The sequence below is a fragment of the Hyperolius riggenbachi genome, chromosome 6, assembly GCF_040937935.1.
Source record: "Hyperolius riggenbachi isolate aHypRig1 chromosome 6, aHypRig1.pri, whole genome shotgun sequence".
Lineage (NCBI taxonomy): Eukaryota > Metazoa > Chordata > Amphibia > Anura > Hyperoliidae > Hyperolius > Hyperolius riggenbachi.
The window spans coordinates 356,979,776-357,007,632 of record NC_090651.1 but is presented as its reverse complement, the minus strand read 5'-3'; the positions used below and the strand labels follow the sequence as shown (position 1 = coordinate 357,007,632).

At 47.5% G+C, this 27,857-nt stretch overlaps 2 protein-coding genes across 4 annotated transcripts in view; one reads left to right on the top strand and one right to left on the bottom strand.

Moving 5' to 3' along the window:
* Nucleotides 1-23: 23 nt before the first annotated feature.
* On the bottom strand, nt 24-27,857 carry LOC137521879 (mRNA turnover protein 4 homolog). Of its 3 annotated transcripts, none has more exons than XM_068241739.1 (8): nt 27,778-27,857; nt 24,288-24,346; nt 22,912-23,015; nt 19,244-19,325; nt 19,097-19,164; nt 12,209-12,360; nt 6,189-6,265; nt 24-836 (listed from the first exon to the last, which is right to left on the bottom strand). In XM_068241739.1, exons 1-8 carry the CDS (start codon nt 27,794-27,796, stop codon nt 672-674), a joined length of 726 nt encoding a protein of 241 aa, XP_068097840.1. In that variant the 5' UTR covers nt 27,797-27,857; the 3' UTR covers nt 24-671. The 3 variants fall into 3 exon arrangements, with proteins under 3 accessions (XP_068097840.1, XP_068097838.1, XP_068097839.1); XM_068241737.1 differs by lacking the exon at nt 27,778-27,857 and adding an exon at nt 26,724-27,096; XM_068241738.1 differs by lacking the exon at nt 27,778-27,857 and adding an exon at nt 26,306-26,711.
* The window catches only part of LOC137521880 (aflatoxin B1 aldehyde reductase member 2-like), a 54,422-nt gene continuing 53,655 nt past the window's right edge, over nt 27,091-27,857 (top strand). Inside the window, exon 1 of the mRNA XM_068241740.1 lies at nt 27,091-27,184. Within this exon, the coding sequence (XP_068097841.1) occupies nt 27,149-27,184 (36 nt within the window). The 5' untranslated portion in view covers nt 27,091-27,148. The remainder of the gene's footprint in view (nt 27,185-27,857) is intronic.

Below are 27,857 nucleotides of genomic sequence, written 5' to 3'. Positions count from 1 at the left end.
TTGAAAAAGGTACAGTAAAACAGTTGGGAGCAAGATGAACATTTTAATGTTGCCCATTCACAGTACACTCCAAATGATTGACCATACAATCAGATTGGGCAGTGTTAATCAACCGACAACAAACTATCGATGTACAGATCATTCAGTAAACCCATTTTTCAGAACAATCCCGTTGATTATATTTTTGCCCAAGATTGTATCCGATTGGTCACCAATCTGATAGCTCGGGAGATCATATTAATGGGCACCTTTAGGGAACCAATCATTTTTCTCACATACGCTGAGGAAGGCAAAGGCAGGGCACAGAGCCACCAACTTCCTGTTCCCAGCCAAGAGACTGAAAACATGGCTTTTAAAATCTACAGAATGCCAAATAAAAAAAACTGAGAAGCGGCAAGTCCTGATCAGGCTGATCGATAGTTCATTTGTCACACAGGTCTGCTCCAAGTATAAAAACACCAGCACTGGAAGCGGTTCTGCAGCAGCCCTGCTTGGTAAATGTCTCTTAGGTTCCACTTGAACACGGATATAGTCTGTTGCCAGCGTCTCCAGCTTGTTCTCACACAGAGGTCCTCAGAGGAACGATTCGAGCTGGCATCTGGCCCCCAGACGAGGTATTATAATCTGTACTGAAGCAGGAAGCTCTCTGGTCTCTGATCATTGATGAAATATTAATCCTCCTCCTGCTCTGCATTTTCCTCCTCCGCATTGTCCTCCATCATCTCCTCCACATCATCGTTCTTATCTTCTGTAAACTTCTGGAACTCTCCAGTCTCCGCTGCCCACATGGCTTTTATAGTTACTTTGAACTCGGCCATCTCGTATCCAAACAGTTTCTGGAATGGAAAAACACAATCATCAGCCTCATCTTATTAATCTAGAGCATACATGTCAAACTCAACCACAAGTGGTTTACTCACTTTACATTATGTTTGGCCCACACTAGACCACCAGACAAGCTAAATTTGTGGTGAAGCCCTAGATCAGCACGGAATCCATATGGGGAGGGTGGGGAAAGCACAAGACACCAGGGAACTGTATAGGGGGGGGGGGGGACACACCTGAGATACCAAGGAACTGTATATAAGGGATGAGTGAGGACCATTAAACACCAGAACTGAATTATATAGAGGAGGGAGGGGGGCCACTAGCCACCTACAACTGTATAGGAGAGGAGAGGAGAGGAAGGTGGCATTAGACACTAATGGACTGTATAGGGCAGTGCTGTCCAACTTCGCGAGCATGGAGGGCCGTTTTTTTACCAGGCCACATGGTGGAGGGCCGGCAGACAACACCCCCCCCCCCCCCCCCCCGACAAAAAAAAATCTAGCAGCAGTTTCCCCACAAAATGCTGTCAGATTGGCTGCAGATGTACCCACAAAATGCTGTCAGATTGGCTGCAGATGTACCCACAATATGCTGTCAGATTGGCTGCAGATGGACCCACAAAATGCTGTCAGATTGGCTGCAGATGGACCCACAAAATGCTGTCAGATTGGCTGCAGATGGACCCACAAAATGCTGTCAGATTGGCTGCAGATGGACCCACAAAATGCTGTCAGATTGGCTGCAGACGGACCCACAAAATGCTGTCAGATTGGCTGCAGATGGACCCACAAAATGCTGTCAGATTGGCTGCAGATGGACCCACAAAATGCACTCAGATTGGCTGCAGATGGACCCACAAAATGCACTCAGATTGGCTGCAGATGTACCTACAATATGCTGTCAGATTGGCTGCAGATGGACCCACAAAATGCTGTCACATTGGCTGCAGATGGACCCACAAAATTCTGTCAGATTGGCTGCAGATGTACCCACAAATTGCTGTCAGATTGGCTGCAGATGGACCCACAAAATGCTGTCACATTGGCTGCAGATAGACCCACAAAATGCACTTACATTGGCTGCAGATGGACCCACAAAATGCTGTCAGATTTTTTACCAGGCCACATGGTGGAGGGCCGGCAGACAACACCCCCCCCCCCCCGACAAAAAAAAATCTAGCAGCAGTTTCCCCACAAAATGCTGTCAGATTGGCTGCAGATGTACCCACAATATGCTTTCAGATTGGCTGCAGATGTACCCACAAAATGCTGTCAGATTGGCTGCAGATGTACCCACAATATGCTGTCAGATTGGCTGCAGATGGACCCACAAAATGCTGTCAGATTGGCTGCAGATGGACCCACAAAATGCTGTCAGATTGGCTGCAGATGGACCCACAAAATGCTGTCAGATTGGCTGCAGATGGACCCACAAAATTCTGTCAGATTGGCTGCAGATGGACCCACAAAATGCTGTCACATTGGCTGCAGATGGACCCACAAAATGCTGTCACATTGGCTGCAGATGGACCCACAAAATGCTGTCAGATTGATACCAGGCCACATGGTGGAGGGCCGGCAGACAACACGCCCCCCCCCCCCCCCCCCCCGACAAAAAAAAAATCTAGCAGCAGTTTCCCCACAAAATGCACTAGGATTGGCTGTAGATGTACCCACAATATGCTGTCAGATTGGCTGCAGATGGACCCACAGAATGCTGTCAGATTGGCTGCAGTTGTACCCACAAAATGCTGTCAGATTGGCTGCAGATGTACCCACAAAATGCTATCAGATTGGCTGCAGATGTACCCACAAAATGCTATCAGATTGGCTGCAGATGTACCCACAAAATGCTGTCAGATTGGCTGCAGATGGACCCACAAAATGCTGTCACATTGGCTGCAGATAGACCCACAAAATGCACTCATATTGGCTGCAGATGGACCCACAAAATGCTGTCAGATTGATACCAGGCCACATGGTGGAGGGCCGGCAGACAACACCCCCCCCCCCCCCCCCCCAGCAGCAGTTTCCCCACAAAATGCACTCAGATTGGCTGTAGATGTACCCACAATATGCTGTCAGATTGGCTGCAGATGGACCCACAGAATGCTGTCAGATTGGCTGCAGATGTACCCACAAAATGCTATCAGATTGGCTGCAGATGTACCCACAATATGCTGTCAGATTGGCTGCAGATGTACCCACAATATGCTGTCAGATTGGCTGCAGATGTACCCACAATATGCTGTCAGATTAGCTGCAGATGGACCCACAATATGCTGTCAGATTGGCTGCAGATGGACCCACAATATGCACTTACATTGGCTGCAGATGTCCCCACAATATGCACTTACATTGGCTGCAGATGTCCCCACAAAATGCACTTACATTGGCTGCAGATGTCCCCACAAAATGCACTTACATTGGCTGCAGATGTCCCCACAAAATGCACTTACATTGGCTGCAGATGTCCCCACAAAATGCACTTACATTGGCTGCAGATGTCCCCACAAATCGCTGTCAGATTGCCTGCTGTAATGTAATATTTTCAGCCCCCCTCCACTCCGCTCCTCTCGTCTCGTTCCCCCGTGCTGCCGCCGCCACACCTCAGATAGCAACCAGCCACACCAGCGCTCGGCTGCCGCGCGGTGAATTTAAATGCAGGAAGTGACATCATCGGTCACGTCCCGCATTTAAAGTCCCCCGTGCGGCTGCCGTGCGCGGTGTAGCTGGTTCCTATCTCCTGCTCGCCGCCGGTCTGAGAGTTGAGGCGGCGGCTGCACGGGGGAACTAGGGGAGATTAGCGGAGGGGGGCTGTAATTTATTACATTATATCAGAGGAATGGGGGAAAAGGTTTAAAAAAAAAAAAAAAAAAAAAAAGCTCTGGGGACACGGAGGCTAACACTGCCACAGCAGGGGGGCCGCAGCAGAAGGCCGCCAGCTGGACAGCACTGGTATAGGGGAAGGAGGAGGGCCACTAGACACCAGGGAACTGTATAGGGGAGGGGGGCATTAGACATCCGGAAACTTTATAAGGAAGGGAAGAGGTCACTAGACATTAAGGGTGGCAAGCGACTGGCTCCTAGTGTTTAATTTCGGCCCACTTTGTATTTTGAGTTTGCCACCCCTGATCTAGAGTTAGAGATAATCCCATCCTCCTCTATACCTCTTCTACCTTCATGCCGCACTGGGTGCTGAGCGAGTGTCCCATAATCTTCAGCCTCCCCATCCCACTGCCTCAAGTCACAGAAAGGAGAAGAGGTAGCAGTGCTATTAGTCAAAGCTCCCTTTAGCTCCCATACTGCCTGTAACTAGTAGAGGTGGACATGGTAATCCCTCCGGAATCTCCTTATAAAAACACATCCATCATTCTACTTTAAATCTCACTTTTTTCCAACAAGCATACGCTATAACTCAGACCATTCCCCCTCCAATGTCTGTCCAAGCTGCGCTTGTTAATAAACATAACCTAAGAACATACTCCCTCTAGGTATACTGTAAACCAGTGGTCCTCAAACTAAGGCCCATGGGCCGAATGTGGCCCCCTGAAGCTTTTTTACTGGCCCCCCCAGACACAAAATGTATTACTTATAGATGCGGTCAGCTACATCTAACCTCCTTAGCGGTATGCCCGACACTGTGTCAGGTATACCGCTATCTGTCCTCCTGTGTGCCCCCTGCTGAATAAATGTCCTGTAATACCTGCTAAGCCTTCTGCTAGCACTAGGCTAGCTAGTAAGTGTCCTGCACCCTCCGCTCCCCCCGTTTATACATTACCCCACCCCCCCTAGATCCAGCGATCGCGCAGCCAACGGGGAAATGGGAGGAGCGGAGGGTGCAGGACACATTTACTAGCTAGCCTAGTGCTAGCAGAAGGTTTTGCAGGTATTAAAGCACATTTATTCAGCAGGGGGGCACAAAGTTGCATCACCTCCTGTGCGGCGTAACGCTCAGGCGGTTAAATATTGTTGGTACACATATAGAAGAGCAGTGCTGGCACCACCCATCCACATGGAAGCCAGAAAGCAGTAAGTTGCTGGTTTCCAATCACATTCCACATCAGGTGACACTGCTGTCCACTGCAGGATGTCACCTAGGTATGCTTTACTGTCTGGACCCCCCCCCCCCCCCCTTTCCTTTAGATTGTAAGCTCACAAGGACAGGGTTCTCTCACCCTTATGCCTCAGAATTTTCTATAAATTATGTTCATCATGTTACATTTGTCACTAATTACTTTTGTATTGAAACAAAAAGAAAACATGCATTATTAGGCAACTTCGGAAAGTAACCGATCTGCATTCAACAGTCAGCTGCCCCATGACAGCAGGCAGAGATGAACTATAAATGACACTGCAGAAGCTGTCTGTCTGAGGGAGCAGACATAGCTCCGCCCTCCTTATACATTTGCTGCGCTACCAGCAGTTGTCCTCTCACCAAGCCCATCAGCCCCCAGTCCTGTTCTTAACCCACAATTCACACCATGCAAAATGGTCTAGACTGCAAATTAGAAAATATCTTTTCATATGGTAAGGTGACTATTTGCAGTGCTAGCTTGCTGGGAAACTTTAAAGTGGCTCTGAACTCAGAACTTCCTTTCTGCTCGAAAAGATAAGCAATAGCATAATAAAAACTTTAAATAAAACATCTTTGTTACAGCTGATAGAAATCCTGCAAAGAGGGCCTATTTCCACAACACGCAGATTCTGGATACAGAAAACTGACTCCAATGAATGCCTATGAGAAATCTGCATCAGAAAAATCACGTGTAGTGTAAACATAGGCTTTCATTGGAGTCCGTTTTTCTGCATCCAGAATCCTTGTGGAGTGTAAACAGGCCCTAAATCTGAAGTGTGTCTACCTTTTACTTTCATGAAAGCAGACATAGGGTTCACATACTGTGTTTACAAATTAGCTGCTCTGCTGAGACAACCAGCTGGTACAGCTGAGAGATCCAATTACAACTTGTGATTAGTCACAAATGAGGAGGAATTAGACAGGCTAGACTCTAAATACATACTAGACAAGACAAATAACACTTATATCTTAAATCTATGGACTATTGGCCCTTTTTTATCTCTTTCCTGCTCTTAAAAGCCATTTTCTGCCAGGAAAGTGTTTTATGGTTGTAATTCCTTACCAGCGAGGGTTACTCTATAGTCCGGCATGATCCCGACCCAGACAAACTGTCGCTTGCATACCTGATTTTTAACTCTATCAGGAAGAGTAATAAAAAGAAAGGAACACAGCCTTGTTATTTGTGTGCGTGGCACTGTACATACATGTGTCCATCTCATAAGGTCACCTCGGGTATCCTTTAAGACCAGCAATGGACAATCAATGTAAGATGAGTTACTCACCAGGACGCGAGCTTGCTCGGGGGTCAGAGTGTCGCCCTCTTTACACACTTCATAATCCGACAAGAGGGTCACGACTCCTGCAAGAGGGGAAGCAGAGCGGGTCAGGGCGAAGAAATGATAATCTGTTCCATGAGGCAGCGCTAACATGCGAGTCTCATCACTGATCAGCCAACCCAGGCGTCACATATACAACGGTATCATATCCCCTCCTCCTGATCGGCTGTGTGCACAGGGCTTGGGCGGAAACTTGCCGAGGGGGGCTGGACATGGAAGAGGCGTTGCAGTATATGGAAGAAGAGGCTGCGAATGTTGTAAATAAGAACTAACACATGGAAAGAGAGCTGCTGCCCAAGGGACCTGTACAGAACTGAAGGAGGCTGCTGTACATGAATGTTACACATGGAAGAGGGCTGCAGAAGGATTAGGAAGGGGCTGCTGCACATGGAAGGGAAGATGCAAGAAAGTTGGCCTAGGCCCGGGGGTGGGAAAAGTATAGATCTGGCCTTGTGTGTGTATGGAACTTTAAATGAACCTGCAAGCACCATTCTGACTGGCTGCAGACGTTCTGTTTTTTTAATGCCTATATAAAATAGGTGAACCAGCTGTGGAGAGTAATAATCATCATTAACCAGCATTTCTATTTTGCTCTAATAGAATATTTACAGCATATTATATACAACCAGCAATTTTTTTTTTTACTAGAACTGCATTCAAAGGGTTAACACAGGCTTTAGAAATTTCCCTTCCAGCAGTGATGGCTGCTTCCGAACTTTACATAATGTTATCTTGTGTTTAATTGTATCAAGTGAGAAATGGAAACAAAGCCTTCTCTCACTCTGCCGGGTCCCCTGAACAAAGTCTTGCTTTCTGATTAAGTTAGAGGATGAATAAAGCAGTTATAAATAAATGCAAAGTCAGCTCTCAGAGTAAAATAAGTGTACTTTAGGAACGTATAATTTCTAAATGAATAATACTTATGCACAAAAGCAAATGTGCTAAACGTATGGCATATAGAAAGTAGGAAAACATGTTTTTATTGAATATTATGTCAGGGTTTTATACCGCTTTAAGCGTCAGTTCTCCTAGGGTTGGTCAGATATGGGCTCTCAGCCACTGTCATACCAACAAATATGTATTGTAGTATCACAGCTATCGCCAATTAAATAACTTCTGGTCTAATGTCTTAAACCAGAATCCTTTTATATAAAAAGGTAATCTTGTACTTCTATAGAAAGAATATACAAAAATTTCACACAACAGGGTTATAAACAGTATACCAATAGCAAAAATATCTAGCAACATATCTGAGTATCGGCCACAAGCTCCTGATTGTGCTCCCATGGACGGGCGCATTCTGCACATGCGCAGCACAAGAAAACTTTTTTCTCTTTTAAGTTTATTGAAAGAAAAAAGTGAGGCTATGTTATAACATCTATATGGATGGCATAAGAAAAAATTAGACACATACAAATATTATACACACATTACTGGTTACATTTACTTCTTTATCAAACAAACAAACGTTCCTTGGAAGTGTAAATCTCTAAGCATAGAAGCTTGAGGTAGGCATTACTGCACGCTTGATGGGCAGATACAACAGACATCAGATAGTACAGAAATTATGTCTAGTGAGTGGGAAGCATGTGGCAGTTGAGTAAAACTAACTGCAAAATTCTTCCATATGGGGAGCACTTGCAGTTCAGAGAGAGCATGTTCCCCATGGGAGAATAAGGGCATTTGTTCCCCATCTTTAGGATATCATATTATTAGGTTACAAAGGAAGTCCAAATTTAAGGCTATATTCAGTGGCGTAGCTACGGTGCTGTGGGCCCCGATGCAAGTTTTACAATGGGGCCCCCCAAGCACTCTATACACAACAATTGACACGGCGCACCAAAACCTGCCAATGGCAACTACAGTGTCAGAGGTGCAAGAAGGGGGTGGGGAACAGCTTGTTAATGATTAGCACTATTTAAAGTATCTATAGAAGTGATTATTACCAGTACAGGACCAATAGAGAGCTAATACTGTAGTTGAGGGAGGGCCCTTCGGGGCCCCTCTGGCCCAAGGGCCCCGATGCGGTCGCTACCTCTGCACCCCCTATTGCTACGCCCCTGGCTATATTATGTAGATGGCCTATTAGAATAGGTGTCATAGATCGCCAAGTACATAAACCAGTGTACTGCACATGCGCAGGGACTGAGGGCGCGTGCGGCCAGTGGCTCGCCCGGCTGACAGAGGGGTGATGCAGGTGAGTGGAGGATCGTGGAATCATAGCGCGGGCACAGGATGACTGCAGGGGGTTAGACGACGCCCCAGGTAAGTTAAACTGCTGTTTTCTTTATTTATTAGGTGCCCTAACTACAGTCCCCATCTCTTTCGTTACCAGGGACTACCTGTTAAAGGACCACTATCGCGAAAAACAAATATGTTAAATTTTAAATACTTGTAAACACATACAAATTAGAAGTACGTTTCTTCCTGAGTAAAATGCAGGGCTGTGGAGTCTGTACAAAAATCATCCGCCTGGTTATATTCTGCTACATTGCCAGGGAGAGGGAAGCTTTATATATCCCCTCCCACATTACTGCTCCTTGGCTGAGGGCAGTACAGTGTGGCATGGGGCTGAGAAGGGAAATACACCTCACCCCTCTGCAGAAGCACAATATATGGGTGTGCTCATGTGTTACATAGTTACATAGTTATTTTGGTTGAAAAAAGACATACGTCCATCGAGTTCAACCAGTATAAAGTACAACACCAGCCTGCTCCCTCACATATCCCTGTTGATCCAGAGGAAGGCGAAAAAACCCTTACAAGGCATGGTCCAATTAGCCCCTAAAGGGAAAAATTCCTTCCCGACTCCAGATGGCAATCAGATAAAATCCCTGGATCAACATCATTAGGCATTACCTAGTAATTGTAGCCATGGATGTCTTTCAACGCAAGGAAAGCATCTAAGCCCCGTTTAAATGCAGGTATAGAGTTTGCCATAACGACTTCCTGTGGCAATGCATTCCACATCTTAATCACTCTTACTGTAAAGAACCCTTTCCTAAATAAATGGCTAAAACGTTTTTCCTCCATGCGCAGATCATGTCCTCTAGTCCTTTGAGAAGGCCTAGGGACAAAAAGCTCATCCGCCAAGGTATTATATTGCCCTCTGATGTATTTATACATGTTAATTAGATCCCCTCTAAGGCGTCTTTTCTCTAGACTAAATAAACCCAGTTTATCTAACCTTTCTTGATAAGTGAGACCTTCCATCCCACGCATCAATTTTGTTGCTCGTCTCTGCACCTGCTCTAAAACTGCAATATCTTTTTTGTAATGTGGTGCCCAGAACTGAATTCCATATTCCAGATGTGGCCTTACTAGAGAGTTAAACAGGGGCAATATTATGCTAGCATCTCGAGTTTTTATTTCCCTTTTAATGCATCCCAAAATTTTGTTAGCTTTAGCTGCAGCTGCTTGGCATTGAGTACGATTATTTAACTTGTTGTCAATGAGTACTCCTAAGTCCTTCTCCAAGTTTGATGTCCCCAACTGTATCCCATTTATTTTGTATGGTGCTAGACCATTAGTACGTCCAAAATGCATGACCTTACATTTGTCAACATTGAATTTCATCTGCCATGTATGTGCCCATATAGCCATCCTATCCAGATCCTGTTGCAATATGACACTATCTTCCTGAGAGTTAATGATTCTGCACAATTTTGTATCATCTGCAAAAATAGCAACATTGCTCACTACTGCATCTACTAGGTCATTAATAAATAAATTGAAGAGCACTGGACCCAGAACAGACCCCTGTGGGACCCCACTGCTAACAGTCTCCCATTTTGAGTATGATCCATTGACCACAACTCTTTGTTTTCTGTCCATTAGCCAGTTCCCTATCCATGAACACAGACTCTTCCCCAGTCCTTGCATCCTCAACTTTTGCACCAGACTTTTGTGGGGAACAGTGTCGAAGGCCTTTGCAAAGTCCAAGTATATCACATCTACAGCATTCCCAATATCCATATTAGCATTCACTACCTCATAAAAGCTGAGCATGTTAGTCAAACAGGACCTGTCTTTAGTAAACCCATGTTGATGCTGAGAAATAAGATTATTTTCTACTATGAAGTCATGTATAGTATCTCTTAGTAACCCCTCAAATAGTTTGCATACAACTGATGTTAAACTTACAGGTCTATAATTTCCTGGATCAGATTTTTTGCCCTTCTTAAATAATGGGAAAACGTGGGCTGTACGCCAATCCACTGGGACTCTGCCAGTTGCAAGAGAGTCACAAAAGATAAAGGGGTTTATCTATAACTGAACTTAATTCCCTTAGGACCCGAGGATGCATGCCATCCGGGCCAGGTGCCTTGTCTATTTTTAATTTATTTAGTCTTGCCTTCACTTCTTCCTGCGTTAAGTATTTAATATTACAGTTAGAAGATTGAGACTCTTCCGCCTCTGTAGTTTGCAACAGTGCTGTTTCTTTTGTGAAGACAGAAGCAAAGAAAGCATTTAATAACTCTGCCTTACCTTGGTCATCCACCATTGAGTTCCCATCCTCATCCTTTAGGAGTCCTATACAGTCAACCTTTCTTTTTTTAGAGTTAATGTACTTGTAAAACTTTTTTGGGTTAGAGTTGATATCCTTAGCGATTTGTTTTTCAGCTTCAATCTTTGCCTGCCTAATTTCTTTTTTACAATTTTTATTGCACTCCTTATAATTGCTTAGTGCAGCCTCGGTCCCCTCCTGTTTTAAGACCTTATAGGCATTTTTTTTCCTCTTCATTTTATCTTTAACCTTTCTATTCATCCATAGAGGCCTTTTTTTATTCCTAGACATTTTGTTTCCATATGGGATATACATACTACAGTATTGATTGGGTATAAGTTTAAAAGCTTGCCATTTCCCTTCAGTGTCTTCCCCTTGTAGTACATTATCCCAGTTCACCAAACTTAGTGCCTGCCTAATTTGAGTGAACTTTGCTTTTCTAAAGTTCATAGTTTTAGTGGTCCCGCTGCCCCTTGGCCTATCAGTCACCAGCTCAAACGTTATCATGTTGTGATCACTATTTCCCAAATGTTCTTGAACCTGCACATTTGATACATTATCTGGTCTATTAGAAATGATCAGATCCAGTAACGCATTCCCCCTAGTTGGTTCAGTTACCATTTGAGTCAAGTAATTGTCCTGTAGTGCTGCCAGAAATCTGCTGCTTTTACCAAAATTGCAAGCTAGATAGAACTGCTGCTTGCTTACCAAAGCAAGCTAGATATGACAGTGCAGTTTCCAAGAGACTAAAAAGAGAGAGGGAGGAGAGGACATCAGCATTGGCTTCAGAGGCAGTAAAGATGGAAAATGCCTGGAACAGTTTATTTACTAAACAAAATTCACTGAAATCAAAATGTGTACAATACATAGGTTATATTAACCTCCTTGCCGGTTATCCCGAACTCAGTTCGGGGTAACCTGCGCAGGATTTCTCAGGCCCCGCTGGGCCGATTTGCATAATTTATTTTTCCTACACGCAGCTAGCACTTTGCTAGCTGCGTGTAGTACGCAATTGCCGCCGCTCGCCGCGCCCCCCCCCCCACCCCCCTGCGCAGCCTGGCCAATCAGTGCCAGGCAGCGCTAAGGGGCGGATCGGGATTCCCTGTGACGTCCATGACGTCGGTGACGCCATGGCGACCGGGGAAGCCCTGCAGGAAATCCCGTTCTTAATGGGATTTCCTGCATACTCTGATCGCCGAAGGCGATCGGAGTGGGTGGGGGGATGCCGCCGCTCAGCGGCTAGCGAGCCCTGGGCTCTCTACATGATTTAAAAAAAAAAAAATAGATTAAAAAAAAAAGTGCGGCGCTGCCTCCTTGCCGGATTTTTTAGACCGGCAAGGAGGTTAAGTAGAACAAGTATTTATCTACTGATATGTGTTTTTTCCTGTATGGCTGTCCCTGCTGCACTAACATTACTTAAAAACAGTGACAACTTGACAAAGATATATTGCTGACGCACCTTTCTTCAGCGCTGTAGGAAGGCCCAGCTGCCGCAACTGTGGCTCCATGGAGTGTGTAAACTGTTCCAGTGGACCGGCATCAATCACCACATCATACGTGGCTTTATTTCCAGCCCGGGCAAAATCCGTCTCTTTAAACTGATCAAACCATCTGCAACACAGATCATGAGATTAGCCCATCATACACAGATCATGTGATTAATACATCATACACCTCCTGCCTCTTCTCTGACTACAGTGATAGATAATGAATTCAGCCCTTTAAAGGACAACTATCAATCTGTCATTCTATAAACCCCACATACCTATAGAGCTATTAGCGAGTAACAATAGGCTTTTCAGAAGTCTCTTATCATAAGACAAACACTTATATCACGCTTTTCTCCTGGCGGACTCAAAGCGCCAGAGCTGCAGCCACTAGGACGCCCTCTATAGGCAGTAGCAGTGTTAGGAAGACTTGCCTAAGGTCTCCTACTGAATAGGTGCTGGCTTACTGAACAGGCAGAGCTGAGATTCGAACCCAGGTCTCCTGTGTCAGAGGCAGAGCCCTTAACCATTACACTATCCAGCCACCTATCATAGCCTGTGTGAAGGGAATGCCTTGTCTATCAGGTCCCTGCTTCACGAGTCGGCGTCTAGGCCAGAGCTGTACCATGTAGACAGGTGCCACTTCCCTGTCACTATTCATAAAGGAATTATTTACGGTTTGTTTCTGCCCTGTCCCCCCACACACGCTACTTTCTCACAAATCATATGAGCGGAGGTGGTTGAGAGGTTTTTTTTTTGTTTTTTTACTACAGAGAAAGGCTCTAAAGAGAAGGACCCATACTTTATTCCTGTTCTTGCATGCTTACAACCACCATTCAGAATGAGCTCTTCCTGGCTGCAGTCTGTTTACTTTACACTGAGTGAGGCAGAGAGACACAGGAACCAGGCAGCAGCTGATGAGTTATTTACACATTATATGATGCTGTATATCTGCTTTCTATTGTTCTGAAGACATTTCAGTCACAGGATGCCAGTGAGGACCATTTCTGTATGCTGGATGTGCTCAGAATCAGAATCAATTTTATTTCGCCAATAAGTTTGCACCTACAAGGAATTTGTCTTGGCAGTTGCTTAACAAACACAAACAAAAACAATACAAGGGCAGACAATGTGTATATTACAAGTCAAGGACATAAGTATAGTGGCAGTAAGCAATGTGAGAATTGTTCATTTACAGTTCTGTGCTGATTACTATCAAGTCCTAGCCACTCTAACGTGGTTCAGCATTAAGTATGGCTACCGCTTGAGGAAAAAAGCTGTTCCTGTGTCTGGAGGTTTTGGTAGCGATTGACCGGAATCTTACTCCTGAAGGCATGCGCTGGAAGATGGAGTGAGCTGGGTGAGAGGGGTCAGAGGCAATTTTGGACACACAGTGAAAACTGCTCTCTGTAAATGTCATTTTCTTCATGTAAATGAAGATGAAATAAAGCCTTCACATTGCTATTTGCTAGTAATTACTGGAAATATATATGGCATTTAGAATTAGTTGACTTTAAATAGTTGTCCTTTAACTCTGGGAGAGGCAAGTTGGGTGCATAATTTCAGCCTAATGTATTTAACCACTTAAAGTGAACCTCCAGACTAAAAATCGACTCAGCAGCACTGAAAAGGCCTGGTGTTTATTTAACAGTTTCACAGCATCAGAACTTTGTTTCTCTTATACAAGCCTCATTCTTAGCTGCACAGAAGAAAACTGCCCGGGCATTTTTCCCCTGATGCTGTGCAAAGCATGATGGGATTTCTGTTAAAGTGAACCTCCGGACTAAAAATCGACTCAGCAGCACTGAAAAGGCCTGGAGTTTCTTTGTCAAAGTTCAGCATCAGAACTTTGTTTCATACAAGCCTCATTTTTGGCTGCACAGAAGAAAACTGCCCGGGCTTTTTTTCCCCTGATGCTGTGCAAAGCATGATGGGATTTCTGATGTTGTTGTTCTCGTTCTGCTGTTTTGGTGCAAATTGTTTTTTTTTTACATTTATAATTTGACATTTGAAGCCTAGTGTGTGCAGCTGGGAGGGGTAATCAGGACACTGGACAGTTGGAACTGTGTCTCCTGCTCCTTGTCACCTTCTGTCAACCAAAAAGATGGCTGCCTCCATGACAAAGATGGCAGCCCCCATGAATCACAAACATTTGCCTGTTCTTTTAAAACAGGGTGGGTAAGAGATTATATTACCTATCTATTCTAATTAACACAACTAATGTAACTTAATGACAGTATGTTTGTTTAGGCTGAAGTTCCCCTTTAATGTTGTTCTCATTCTGCTGTTTAGGTGCATTTTTTTTTTTTTTTTTTTTTTTACATTTTGAATTTGACATTGTAAGCCTAGCGCGTGCAACTGGGAGAGGTTATCAGGACAGGTTATCTCATGCTCCCTGTCACCTCCTTTCAACCAAAAAGATGGCTGCCCCCATGACAAAGATGGCAGCCCCCATGAATCACAAACATTTGCCTGTTCTTTTAAAACAGGGTGGGTAAAAAAATTATACTACCTATCTATTCTAATTAACATAACTGATGTAACTTAAAGAGACTCTGAAGCGAGAATAAATCTCGCTTCAAAGCTCATAGCTAGCAGGGGCATGTGTGCCCCTGCTAAAACGCCGCTATCCCGCGGCTAAACAGGGGTCCCTTCACCCCCAAACCCACCCCCGCAAGACTTGGTCGTTCCTGGAGGCAGGGCTAACCGCCGCAGCCCTGCCTCCAGTCGCATCTATCAGCGGCGCATCGCCGCCTCTCCCCCGCCCCTCTCAGTGAAGGAAGACTGAGAGGGGAGGGGGAGAGGCGGAGATACGCGCTGACAGACGTGCGTGGGGCAGGGCTGCGGCGGTTAGCCCTGCCCCAACCAGGAAGCGCTCCCACGCTGCACCGAGGGGATTTGTGGGTGAAGGGACCCCCGTTTAGCGGCGCGATGGCGGCGGTTTAGCAGGGGCACACATGCCCCTGCTAACTATGAGGTCTGAAGCGAGAATTATTCTCGCTTCAGACTCTCTTTAATGACAGTATGTTTGTTTAGGCTGAAGTTCCCCTTTAAGTACCAACAGTCTTTGCCCCCTTAAGCACCAGAGACCACTGGTAACATAAAGATGGAATACAGACGAATCGCCGCATATACATGCCGCAACTGCCGTCCACGCCGGGATCCAGAGGACACCCACTCTGCTGTCTCTATGACGGCAGAGTCATGTGAGCCGGTCAGGAGCCGCTTTCATTGGCTCCTGACCGTGTCTATCAAGCCTATGAGAGTTGCTTACATTGATAAACACGGCCAGGAGCCAATTAAATTGGTTTACTGACCCTCTCACAGAGATAGGCAGAGCAAGTGAGCTGCGACGGGACACAGCGGCAAAATCGGCGGGGAGCAACGAAAATGGTGGATGCGCGCTGTGGCGGTGAATTGAAATCTACGCCCTGTTTGCATGGGCATGAACATGGCAGCAGCCCCAGGACTGCCTAACGATTGGCGTCAAGTCCTGGAGCTGTAGTTTAGCAGTGAAAGCACGCGCGCCTGTGCGATGTTTCACGGAACTCTGCTCCGTGATCAGCCTGCTTGTCGCGAACGCGGTTAGCAGACTGTTTCCAGCCGAAAAGGGAAAGAAATCCCCTTTGTTTGCCCTTGTTCAGCACTGTGTCAGGTGGCTGGTGGGTTATGTGGGGAGAATAATCCTCTTGGCTGTTGCTCAGCCAAAGTAACCCGCCAGGACTCGCTGGCCAACCGGTTGGTGTCTGCCATACACGCATTGGATTCTGATTTATCAGCGGAGTTTCATCCAATGTGTGTACAGAGTTCTATAATAATAATTCCGATATTTGTATAGTGCTTTTCTCCTGTCTGACTCAAAGCGCTCAAGAACAGCAGGCACTAAGGGTGCGCTAATTGGGCCACCCTGCAGTGTTCAAAAGTCTTGCCCATGGACTTCTTACTGAATAGGTACTGACCCCTAGCCAGGATTCCAACCAGAGAGCCAGTCTATTGGGTATTTAAGAATACAAGGCATTTACAGCCAGTAGGACTCAAAAATAATTCGGACATCACTGGAAAGAATTTAAAGCGGAACTGTAGATATAAAATAAACACATTGTTTCTCTTACCTGGGGCTTCCCTAAGCCCCCAGCAGCTGTCCTGTCCCGCGCCATTCCTGCACGATCCTCTGTTCTCCCGCCACCGCACCGTCCGTCGATGCCAGTGCAGCCCTTCCAAGCGTATCCTTTCTTCAAGTTCCCCTCTGCAATAGCGGGGAACGCGAAGGATACGTATGGCCAAAGCCGCGCAGTGGCCCGGCAGCGAAACCGAAAGTAGCTGGCCGCGGGAGAACGGAGGCTCGGGACAGGACGGCTGCTGGGGGCTTGGGGAAGTGAAACAATGTGTTTATTTTATATCTACAGTTCCGCTTTAAACTGTAGAGGACATGTTTTGTGCCCTTTATGAGCCCGGGAAGTCTCAGGACAATGGGCTGAAGGTGAGAGTCCAGCCATTCCCATAGATGCTCTCCTAGGGTGAGCGCTGTAATAACAGTGCAGGAGATTTGGGTGCAGCCAGCGCCACCATAGACCGTAATAGGAATTATGGCTATAGCGCCGCACAGTGAGTGACTTCGGTGCAGTCAGAAGACGGAGCTGAGACCCCGAGAGAAGGCTGCACGAGCCGCCCCTGCTAACATGCTCTGCAGCGTGGAACAGATGTCTCTCTCAATAAGAGAAGGGTAAGGTCCCCGGATAATGTGTAACGCATGGATTTGCTTCCATTGTTTGTATTGTGAGATGCATTAGTTCTTAATGCACCTGTTTCACTGCAATGAGCACACTTGTGCCTTTAAGAGGCTTTTTAGCCCTATGCAGTGAGTACCTATCAGGTGCATCTTGGTTAGATGCGCGACCATTTCATTTTCTCCCCATTGCATAGAAGATGGAGCTGAAGCTACTTTTAAAACACTGTAATTCAGCCGCCAGCAATCGCTGGAAGCCGAATTACATCATTCCCCACCATCCACATGGACCTGGAGGGGGAATAGTATTTAACGCCGCCGGGATGTGCAGGAGCAGGATAAGCCATATATCAGCTGAATTCTGCGCCCAAGTTTCCTGGCGGCGATTTCATACGTATGCCCCCAAGGGAGCCTATACTAGAAACAATGGGTCTAACTTGGGGTGGGGGGCCTGGCTTGTGCACCTTGGGTAGGTGGTAGAAAAATGGGATGACTAGACAACGCACCTTCAAAAATGATGTCATATTTTTATTAACCCCCTTGGCGGTACGCAGTTTGAGGCTGCGTCCGCCAGGAGGTTTTTTTTTGCCCCCCAAAATTTTTTAAAACGCTTTAGCTAGCATTTCGCTAGCTAAGCGTATGCACAAGGTTGCTCCGATCCCCCCCTTGCCCGCCGATCGTCGCCGGCTATACGTACCTGGCCACGATCCCACGAAAAGCGCACTTTCCCGATCGGCTTCTAGCGTTGCTATGGCGACGATCAGAGATGACGTCATCTACGTCATCGCGAAGCCTGGAGCCGATTGGGCGGCTGCGCTGACGTGGGAAAGCTGGGGGGTACGTATACCAGAAGTAATTGCGGGCGATCACGGGGGACCCCGGAGAAACTTTGTGCATACGCTTAGCTAGCGAACCGCTAGCTAAAGCATATTGCACCAGTTTTTTTTTTCAAAGTCCTGGGGCCATGTGATCCTCCGCGGCGGCTGCCCCGTGTGTAGCACGGGGTTACCGCTAAGGAGGTTAATGACCCCCATAGTTTCTCCTATTGAAATAAATTGATTGTAGTCAGATTTATGATGATAAGTAGGATCAGACTACAAGGGAGTATAGGTTTTAGGGACAATGATTTGGCGCAAGTTCTCAGATCTATAGCCCTCTACATTAAGGATTACAACTGCTCCCCCACTTGCCGGCATTGCTAATGATAATATCGGTTCTGTTTTTTAAATTATCCAAAGCTGCCAACTCTAGGAGGGTCAGATTAGGTTGCAAAGTGGTCTGCGGCATAAGCCTTTTTAAAGGGAACCTGAGATAGGCGAATATGAATAAAACATACATACCCGGGGCTTCCTCAAGCCCCCTCCGGCCCGATCGCTCCCACGCAGTCCTTATCCGACTCCCAGTTTTTCCGCGATTGGCCCCGAAAAGTCCTCCGAGTCAACTGTGCATGCATGGCCTGGCCGCGCGGTCCCGCTGTGTTCATGCCGCCTTGACCGTTCTGCTCCTGGGCCGTACTACTGTGCAAGTGCAGGATATTCCAGGTGACGGGAGTGAGATGGGGGAGTGCACCTGGCCGGACTGCGCCGACTGGAGGATTTTTTTGCGGCCAGTAGCAAGCGAAAGAGAAGGCAACTGAGGACGAGGGAGCAATCAGGCTGGAGGAAGCCCAGGGTATAAAACCTTTCGATAGACTTATTGAACTTTTCATTAGAGTTTAACCTATTAGGTGTAAGTTGAGGGTCTCCCTTAAATTTTGAGGAGTTATTGGGGTCAGCTCAGCCCTTGAATTATTTGGTACTGCAGTTTGAATGCACGTAATGTACCTCTAATTTTATGATGGGCTTCTGCACACCATTTATAAGGCAGGTGCTGCTTGGAAATGCTCTTCACTACTGTGCGTTTTTTATATGATTTGGGGAGGTAGTTTTGTGGGTAATCTCCTTGGTGGTGGGGGCAGTTGTGGATGGTCTCCCCAGGTGGTGCTGTCTGCGCTGCTCCTGCCCCCTGGGGTGTGTTTTGCAGAGCAGGGCCTGTATTGTACACCTCTGTGTATTTATCGGTTTTAACTTTTCAATAGACAAACGGGAGTCATTTATACATTATATAGTATACTATATACACATTATAATCTTACTCTGTAACTTCTTCCTTTGTGCGGCTGGTGCACAGCAGCCCCACCTCCCCCCGGAGACACTTGCCGAGCTGAAATAAGACAAGAAATCAGTTAATTCAGGGCTGATGAAGGTCAGGGGTCACATTAGGGACTCACACAAGGCCTCACCAGGTGCACGTTATCTTTATATTCATCGCATGGCCCCTTCCCCAAAGCCAGGATCATCACTTTGTTCTTGCCGAAGAATAACCTACAGGAAACAAGAGGCTGATTCAAATGGGAACTTCTGTATTCACCATAAAAAGTTATTTCCTTTCCAAGTTCTCTCTAAGGTATGGATTGCAAATAAGACTGCAGACTGAATGCATAAAGTCCAGCAGATTACCATTAGTCAAGTCCATGTGCAGAGGAGTATAGTTAACACATTAGCAACTTCAATAGAGCTATCTCGTTAGAGATAAATGCACTGCTTTTAACTTCACTATACTTGCGGTGGGTTTCGCAACTCACAATAGGATTGGGCCTTTTTGTGATGGGTGTGTTTCAGTTGGGGGGGGGGGGGGGGAGGTTGACGCCCCTTGTGAAACAGAAGACAGGTAGCGGGTACATTCCGTGCAATGTTAAAAAGCCAGCGTTTTGGAGACATGCAGGGCCCCTTTATAAAGTCATAAATTGCTCTAGGCAACCATCTATCCGCCTCTCAGAGGTGGATTGGCCTTAGTCAGATGGGGAGTTTGAGCTCCTCTTTGCACTCACTAACAGTGACGTGTCTCCAGCAATCAGCTGCATCCACCTTTGAGCGGCAGACAGATTGTTGCCGAGAGCAGTACACCCCTTGATAAAGGGGCCCTCCGTGCCTCCAAAACGTTGCATTTTTAACATTTCAAGTAACAATGAAAGGAGTTTTTGGGCTGTGCTGGCTAGTTCAGTAATGCTTTTGACTTCAGTCGGCAGAACTCCTTGTGCTGTAAATTCTTGGAATGCTTTGATGTCTCTCTACTAGCAGAAAATATAGAAACTGAAAGCAGAAGTCCTCTGTTATTGTCTCACACTGCCCCCTAGTGACACGTGGCCATAAATACACATCACAGCGGTTTAATTAGAAGCAGGGAAATGTAACGAATACAAAAAAAAAGTGCTAAAATAAATTGGCCTGGAGTACTTACAAGCCTCTAAATAAATTAGCTGCTAAAGGGCTAAGTAAGATTCACAACCACTCCATTACAGTACCTCTATTGAAGATACCCATTGTGCCTACATACAGTGTGGAAGGCACGTTACTGATTACGATCACTAGGTGACCACACACTAATCTGTTTTACCTGGTGGATTTGATTACTATAATCAAATCTGCCAGATAATACACCAACATAGCCAACCAATTGTAATTTCAACCAACCCCTGCCCCCTTCTGTCACAAAACACACGTTCTTGCCTGAGCGACGCATACAGGTCTGTTGCCGCTGCTGCTACTACTAGCACTTGGTCACATGTCTGATGAACAGACTAGATACGGGAGGCCATAAGAGAAAATGGTTCAAAAGTCAACTTCTGTAAGTTTTAAATAATAAATATTACAACTGGTATTGGATCTTCTCACTTACAAATTTAAGAAAAATATAGCTGGACTATAAATGGCCCAGCTATAAATAGTTTTCTTAAAATGTGTAAGTGAGGAGATCCAATACCCACAAACCCAGCACCGATGTCACAATTTAAAGTCAGGCACCTAAGCTGAAACATGCAAAAACATTGCTAATGCGCGCAAACGCCTCCTCCATCCAGTTTCCGAGGGTCTGTTATCGATCTGGGACATTTCTATGCTAACATGCCAAATAAAACTTGAACGCCGCACAAACAGCAATAGCATCCCATTGGACAATCTGGGCGTGGGAGGCAATGAGTGTAGCCCGAAGTGCCAGAAGAGCTAAAATCAGCGGAGATTGCATTGCAGATATCGGCGGCGGCTTACGCAAGTTACAAATTCGTGTAAGGAGTAGGTGGGGGTAGGTTAGTGTTATACTTAGTGGTAGGCTACTAGATTTATGCTTAGATAGGGGTCGTTTAGCTTAAGGAGTGCTAGCGTTAGGCTTAGAAAGCGGTCGGTTAGCGTTAGGAGTAGAGAGTGATGGTTAGTACGAGAGAAAGGTTAAGCAGACAATAGCGGCTTCTCCTGGCACCCTCTTTCATAGTAGCCAGGGTAACCAGTCTATTCTCACCAGACCATCATATCCATCAGGATAGGTTACACTGATTGACACTGTGTCCATCAGGATAGGTTACACCTAGCTGCAGCTATGTCCATCAGGGTAGGTTACACTGACTGACCCTGTGTCCATCAGGGTAGGTTACACTGACTGACCCCTTGTCCCTCAGGGTAGGTTACACTGACTGACCCCTTGTCCCTCAGGGTAGGTTACACTGACTGACCCCTTGTCCATCAGGGTAGGTTACACTGACTGACCCCTTGTCCATCAGGGTAGGTTACACTGACTGACCCCTTGTCCATCAGGGTAGGTTACACTGACTGACCCCTTGTCCATCAGGGTAGGTTACACTGACTGACCCCTTGTCCATCAGGGTAGGTTACACTGACTGACCCCTTGTCCATCAGGGTAGGTTACACTGACTGACCCCTTGTCCATCAGGGTAGGTTACACTGACTGACCCCTTGTCCATCAGGGTAGGTTACACTGACTGACCCCTTGTCCATCAGGGTAGGTTACACTGACTGACCCCTTGTCCATCAGGGTAGGTTACACTGACTGACCCCTTGTCCATCAGGGTAGGTTACACTGATTAACCCTTGTCCATCAGGGTAGGTTACACTGACTGACCCCTTGTCCATCAGGGTAGGTTACACTGACTGACCCCTTGTCCATCAGGGTAGGTTACACTGACTGACCCCTTGTCCATCAGGGTAGGTTACACTGACTGACCCCTTGTCCATCACGGTAGGTTACACTGACTGACCCTTTGTCCATCAGGGTAGGTTACACTGACTGACCCTTTGTCCATCAGGGTAGGTTACACTGACTGACCCTTTGTCCATGAGGGTAGGTTACACTGACTGACCTTTTGTCCATCAGGGTAGGTTACACTGACTGACCCTTTGTCCATCAGGGTAGGTTACACTGACTGACCCTTTGTCCCATCAGGGTAGGTTACACTGACTGACCCTTTGTCCCATCAGGGTAGGTTACACTGACTGACCCTTTGTCCACCAGGGTAGGTTACACTGACTGACCCTTTGTCCACCAGGGTAGGTTACACTGACTGACCCTTTGTCCACCAGGGTAGGTTACACTGACTGACCCTTTGTCCATCAGGGTAGGTTACACTGACTGACCCTTTGTCCATCAGGGTAGGTTACACCGGAGCAGTGCTTTTCAGCGCTGCTAACTTTGGGCGCAGCCAGCGCCGCCATAGACTGTAATGGGAATCAGTCTATAGCGGCGCTCAGTGAGGAAGGTCGGCTCCGTCAGAAGACGGAGCCGAAGTTGCTTAAAAAACACAATAATTCGGCCTCCAGCAATCGCTGGAAGCCGAATTATTTCCTTCCCCCACTATCCATGGCGGCCTGGAGGGGGAACAGTAATTAAAACGCCCCGGACTTGTGCAGAAGCAGGATCAGCCATATACCGCTGTATCCTGCGCCCAAGTCTACCAGCGCCAAATTCACATGTACGCGGTTACACTGACTGACCCTTTGTCCATCAGGGTAGGTTACACTGACTGACCCTTTGTCCATCAGGGTAGGTTATACTGACTGACACTGTGTCCATGAGGATAGGTTACACTGGCTGACAGGACAGAGGGAGGGTGGGAGCACGTACCGGCTGTGTTTCCAGGCGTTCCTGACATCCTTCAGCTTGTTGTTCCTCATGTTCTCCACCGACAGGACGAAGAGGTACTTGTAGGTGTCCACACATTTCCGTAGCTGGAGAGAAATGACAAACGACCACTCCTAAAGCTGATTTGCTGAGATTTGTTTTATAACCATTTCTCCCAGTCATCCCCAAATATACCTGTGTACCCCCAACTCACAGCCCCACCATGCACCCCCCCCCCCCCCCCAGTATGTTCACCTTTAAGGGTCATGTAACAACAATCTCCAGCCAGTCAGTCATGAAACTGAAGCACTCAGCCACTGGCTCTGCTATCAGCAGCACAGGGAGGAGACGGCAGCTACTAGTGCACACCTTCCCTGAATTCACGTGACTAGTGCGTAGCATGGACATGCTGTCCACTCTGGTGGCCCGCACAGTGTCCGCCGTACGCACTGCACAGATGAGGGGCTGTCTGCCATTATATAGCAATGTATACGTTGTGGAAAAATATTACCACACAGGTCACGTTTGCGAGAGAAAATCTTGTACTATGCATGCACAGGATGCTGCTCCTGGCGGCGGGAGCGTGATGAAGGACGTGCGCAGCTAGGGCCGCAAGGCGCAGTGGCCAGCGACTGGCTCAGTCAGCGGAATAGAAAACGTCACTGCGGGGGACCGGAGGATCAGTTTGTCCCAGCGCAGGGAAAGGGCGGCCCCAGCCAAATTTTTTTTTTAAATATTCCCCTTGAAAATCAATAGATGACTTGATTGGCTGATGTAGGTTCTACCCACTTTTTTTTTTATATAAATCCCAGTCACCCACTGTGCCAAGTTTTAGTGCCTTGCCATTAACAGTGTCAGAATGGCTGCAGTTTAAATTTTCCCATTGAAAATTTTGGTGGTTTATGGCTTCACCCACTTTTTGTAACCTTGACAAGGTCACCCAATGACGTTTGTAAGCTTTGGGGTCCTTGCCATCAATAGTGTAACAATGGAAGCAGTTTATCTTTAAAAAAAACAAACCAACAACCCTAGATTGGCTGTGGCTCCGCCCCCTTTTCTACATTTGGACCCCAGTCACCCTATGATTGGCTTTAGCAGGTTTGAGGCCTCTGCAATTAACAGTGTAAGAATGGCAGCAATTTAAATATTCCCCTTGAAAATCAATAGGTGAAGGTTGATTGGCTCACCCCCACTGTCCTGAATATAAATCCCGCTCACCCAGCGACAAACTGTGCTAAGTTTAGGAACTGGCGTTATTTCTGACAGTGGCAAGCCAGCCGTCCGTCCACGTCCTCCTTTCCCAAAAGGGTTTTATTATATAGGATAGTTTTCCCGCAAGTGACGCAGCCAATGAGCAGTGTGGCGACCCCAGTCCTCACCTCCTCTATCAGATTCTGCTTCACCTCCAGGCCCTTCTTGGCAGTTTTGGTTAGTGACACTGAAAAAAAAACAGAAATCAGTATCAAAAGGGCAGCAGAGGGAGCCTGGGTTAGCAGGTGGTGGCAATACAGTAGAGGACAGGTTGTTGACAGCATGAGATGAGCTAGTACAGTACAGCATAGGACATGGTATGGGTGATAGTTGTACAGTATAGGGACATGATGGTAGTTCTCATACAGTATAGTAGTTCTCATACAGCTGTAGTAGTCTAGGCACATGCTAGTAGTAGTAGTACAGTATACAGGCCGGCTGGGAGTTGTACAATATGCTGGGGGTTGTAGTTGTACAGTATAGGTAATGCTGGGGGGATGTAATAGTGCAATAAAGCAGGCAGGCTGGGGGTTGTAGTCGCGCAGGACACAGGCAGGCTGGGGGTTGTAGTTGCGCAGGACACAGGCAGGCTGGGGGTTGTAGTCGCGCAGGACACAGGCAGGCTGGGGGTGTAGTCGCGCAGGACACAGGCAGGCTGGGGGTTGCAGTCGCGCAGGACACAGGCAGGCTGGGGGTTGCAGTCGCGCAGGACACAGGCAGGCTGGGGGTTGCAGTCGCGCAGGACACAGGCAGGCTGGGGGTTGTAGTCGCGCAGGACACAGGCAGGCTGGGGGTTGCAGTCGCGCAGGACACAGGCAGGCTGGGGGTTGTAGTCGCGCAGGACACAGGCAGGCTGGGGGTTGTAGTCGCGCAGGACACAGGCAGGCTGGGGGTTGTAGTCGCGCAGTATACAGGCAGGCTGGGGGTTGTAGTCGTGCAGTATACAGGCAGGCTGGGGGTTGTAGTCGTGCAGTATACAGGCAGGCAAGGGGTTGTAGTCGTGCTGGGGGTTGTAGTCGCGCAGTATACAGGCAGGCTGGGGGTTGTAGTCGTGCAGTATACAGGCAGGCAAGGGGTTGTAGTCGCGCAGTATACAGGCAGGCAAGGGGTTGTAGTCGCGCAGTATACAGGCAGGCAAGGGGTTGTAGTCGCGCAGTATACAGGCAGGCAAGGGGTTGTAGTCGCGCAGTATACAGGCAGGCAAGGGGTTGTAGTCGCGCAGTATACAGGCAGGCAAGGGGTTGTAGTCGCATAGTATACAGGCAGGCTGGGGAGCGTAGTAGTGCAGGATACAGACAGGTTGGGAGTTGTAGTAGTGCAGGATACAGGCAGGCTGGGGGTTGTAGTAGTGCAGGATACAGGCAGGCTGGGGGTTGTAGTAGTGCATGATACAGGAGGCTGGGGAGCGTAGTAGTGCAGGATACAGACAGGCTGGGAGTTGTAGTAGTGCAGGATACAGGCAGGCTGGGGGTTGTAGTAGTGCAGGATACAGGAAGGCTGGGGGTTGTAGTAGTGCAGGATACAGGCAGGCTGGGGGTTGCAGTAGTGCAGGATACAGGCAGACTGGGGGTTGCAGTAGTGCAGGATACAGGAAGGCTGGGGGTTGTAGTAGTGCAGGATACAGGCAGGCTGGGGAGGAGCGTAGTAGTGCAGGATACAGGCAGGCTGGGAGTTGTAGTAGTGCAGGATACAGGCAGGCTGGGGGTTGTAGTAGTGCAGGATACAGGCAGGCTGGGGGTTGTAGTAGTGCATGATACAGGAGGCTGGGGAGCGTAGTAGTGCAGGATACAGACAGGCTGGGAGTTGTAGTAGTGCAGGATACAGGCAGGCTGGGGGTTGTAGTAGTGCAGGATACAGGAAGGCTGGGGGTTGTAGTAGTGCAGGATACAGGCAGGCTGGGGAGGAGCGTAGTAGTGCAGGATACAGGCAGGCTGGGAGTTGTAGTAGTGCAGGATACAGGCAGGCTGGGGGTTGTAGTAGTGCAGGATACAGGCATGCTGGGGGTTGTAGTAGTGCAGGATACAGGCAGGCTGGGGGTTGTAGTAGTGCAGGATACAGGCAGGCTGGGGGTTGTAGTAGTGCAGGATACAGGAAGGCTGGGGGTTGTAGTAGTGCAGGATACAGGCAAGCTGAGGGTTTCTCTCACCCTTCTTGTCCCGCTTGGATTTCGGCATGTTGGTGTCTCCGGGTCATGTGTCCCTCCAGCGGCTGCACGTGGAGGAGGCTGAGGACCCCGCGCTGCATGCTGGGAGCCACCGGGCTGCCCTTCCCAGTGCCTGACTGACAGTACAGAACCCGGAGGCGGCCCGGAGCTAGTCTACTTTAGGGGACCCACCGTAAATCCCCATAGAGAATTTGAGCTGGGCTGAAAACAGAACAAATCTACACAAGTCTACTTTAGGGGACCCACCGTAAATCCCCATAGAGAATTTGAGCTGGGCTGAAAACAGAACGAATCTCCGCTTTCAGCTCTTTTAAACCCCCACAAGCCATATATCTATGGAAAGCTGAGGATCTGCTCTACCAAATGATGTTACTTTCGGTGAGCAAAAAGTGAAACTCACCGTGTACGAGCCGCCGAACGGCCGCGATCGCGGCTCCGTCGGCCATCTTACATCTCTACTGCTCCTATTTTTCTCCCTCCTCATTGGAGGGATTGTTAGCTGGGGGGGCGTGCCAGAAAGTGCTGTCCCTTCTCCCCGGACAAGGCTCAAACCCACAAGTAGCTACTGACTGTACTTTCCCTCCCTGGAAATATCAGCAACTTCTGAATAAGACTGAATAAGTGCTAGGCATTGCTAGGATTAGAAGACTCACAAGTTACCACCTCTACCGGCCTTCAGGGCTGAGAAAATAATAGTTTGGCCGACTGAAATTAAAACTACCGAACAGAAGTTTACATTTCACGTTTTTTTTTCCCTCTGGCACGCCCCCAGCTAACAATCCCTCCAATGAGGAGGGAGAAAAATAGTAGCAGCAGAGATGTAAGATGGCCGACGGAGTCGCGATCGGCGGCTCGTACACGGTGAGTTTCACTTTTTACTCACCGAAAGTAACATCATTTGGTAGAGCAGATTCTCAGCTTTCCATAGATATATGGCTTGTGGGGGTTTAAAAGAGCTGAAAGCGGAGATTCGTTCCGTTTTCAGCAGTTTAAATTCTCTATGGGGATTTACGGTGGGTCCCCTAAAGTAGACTAGCTCCCATAAACCCGCCCCTCCTCAGCCTGGCTTTCCAGACAAACAGTGTGGTGGCGGTGTGCCGTCTGAAAAAGCTATCCGTCCGAAAAATAGCTACATTCCGCACTGCGCATGCGTGCGCATGCCCACATCCATTAGCGCGTCATAGGAGGGGGGAGGGTCGTCCAAAATAGCTACTTTTCTGCCGCACAGATAGAAAAGCTAGCAAACCTAGTGCAGAACTTTTGCTAAAGAAGAAGTGGCTATGAGCCGCTGTGCAGGCTTGCCGAGAGCTCATCTCCTGTGCTTTATTACACAGCTGCGCGACTCGCAGGGCACCTGATACTCCCACACTCAGGCTGACGTGCTTTGCTTCCTCTGAAGGCTGCAATGTATGTCCTCCTCGCACAGCAGAGCGGTGTATATCTCTGGCACACACCTAGTCTAGTGCTGTGCATTCCTCTTCCCTGCTCTCTCCTCTGCTTTCATCAGAGCTCCTCTGCTATCAATCACATTTGT

Excerpts from the sequence above, each read along its gene's own strand:
- LOC137521879 (XM_068241737.1), bottom strand. The coding sequence starts at position 26,769 with ATGGCCGACGGAGCCGCGATCGCGGCCGTTCGGCGGCTCGTACACG. Across the intron at positions 6,266-12,208 it reads TCCTACAGCGCTGAAGAAAG|GAGTCGTGACCCTCTTGTCG; the intron begins GTGCGTCAGCAA and ends CCCCTCTTGCAG. Across the intron at positions 837-6,188 it reads CCGAGCAAGCTCGCGTCCTG|AAACTGTTTGGATACGAGAT; the intron begins GTGAGTAACTCA and ends TTTCCATTCCAG.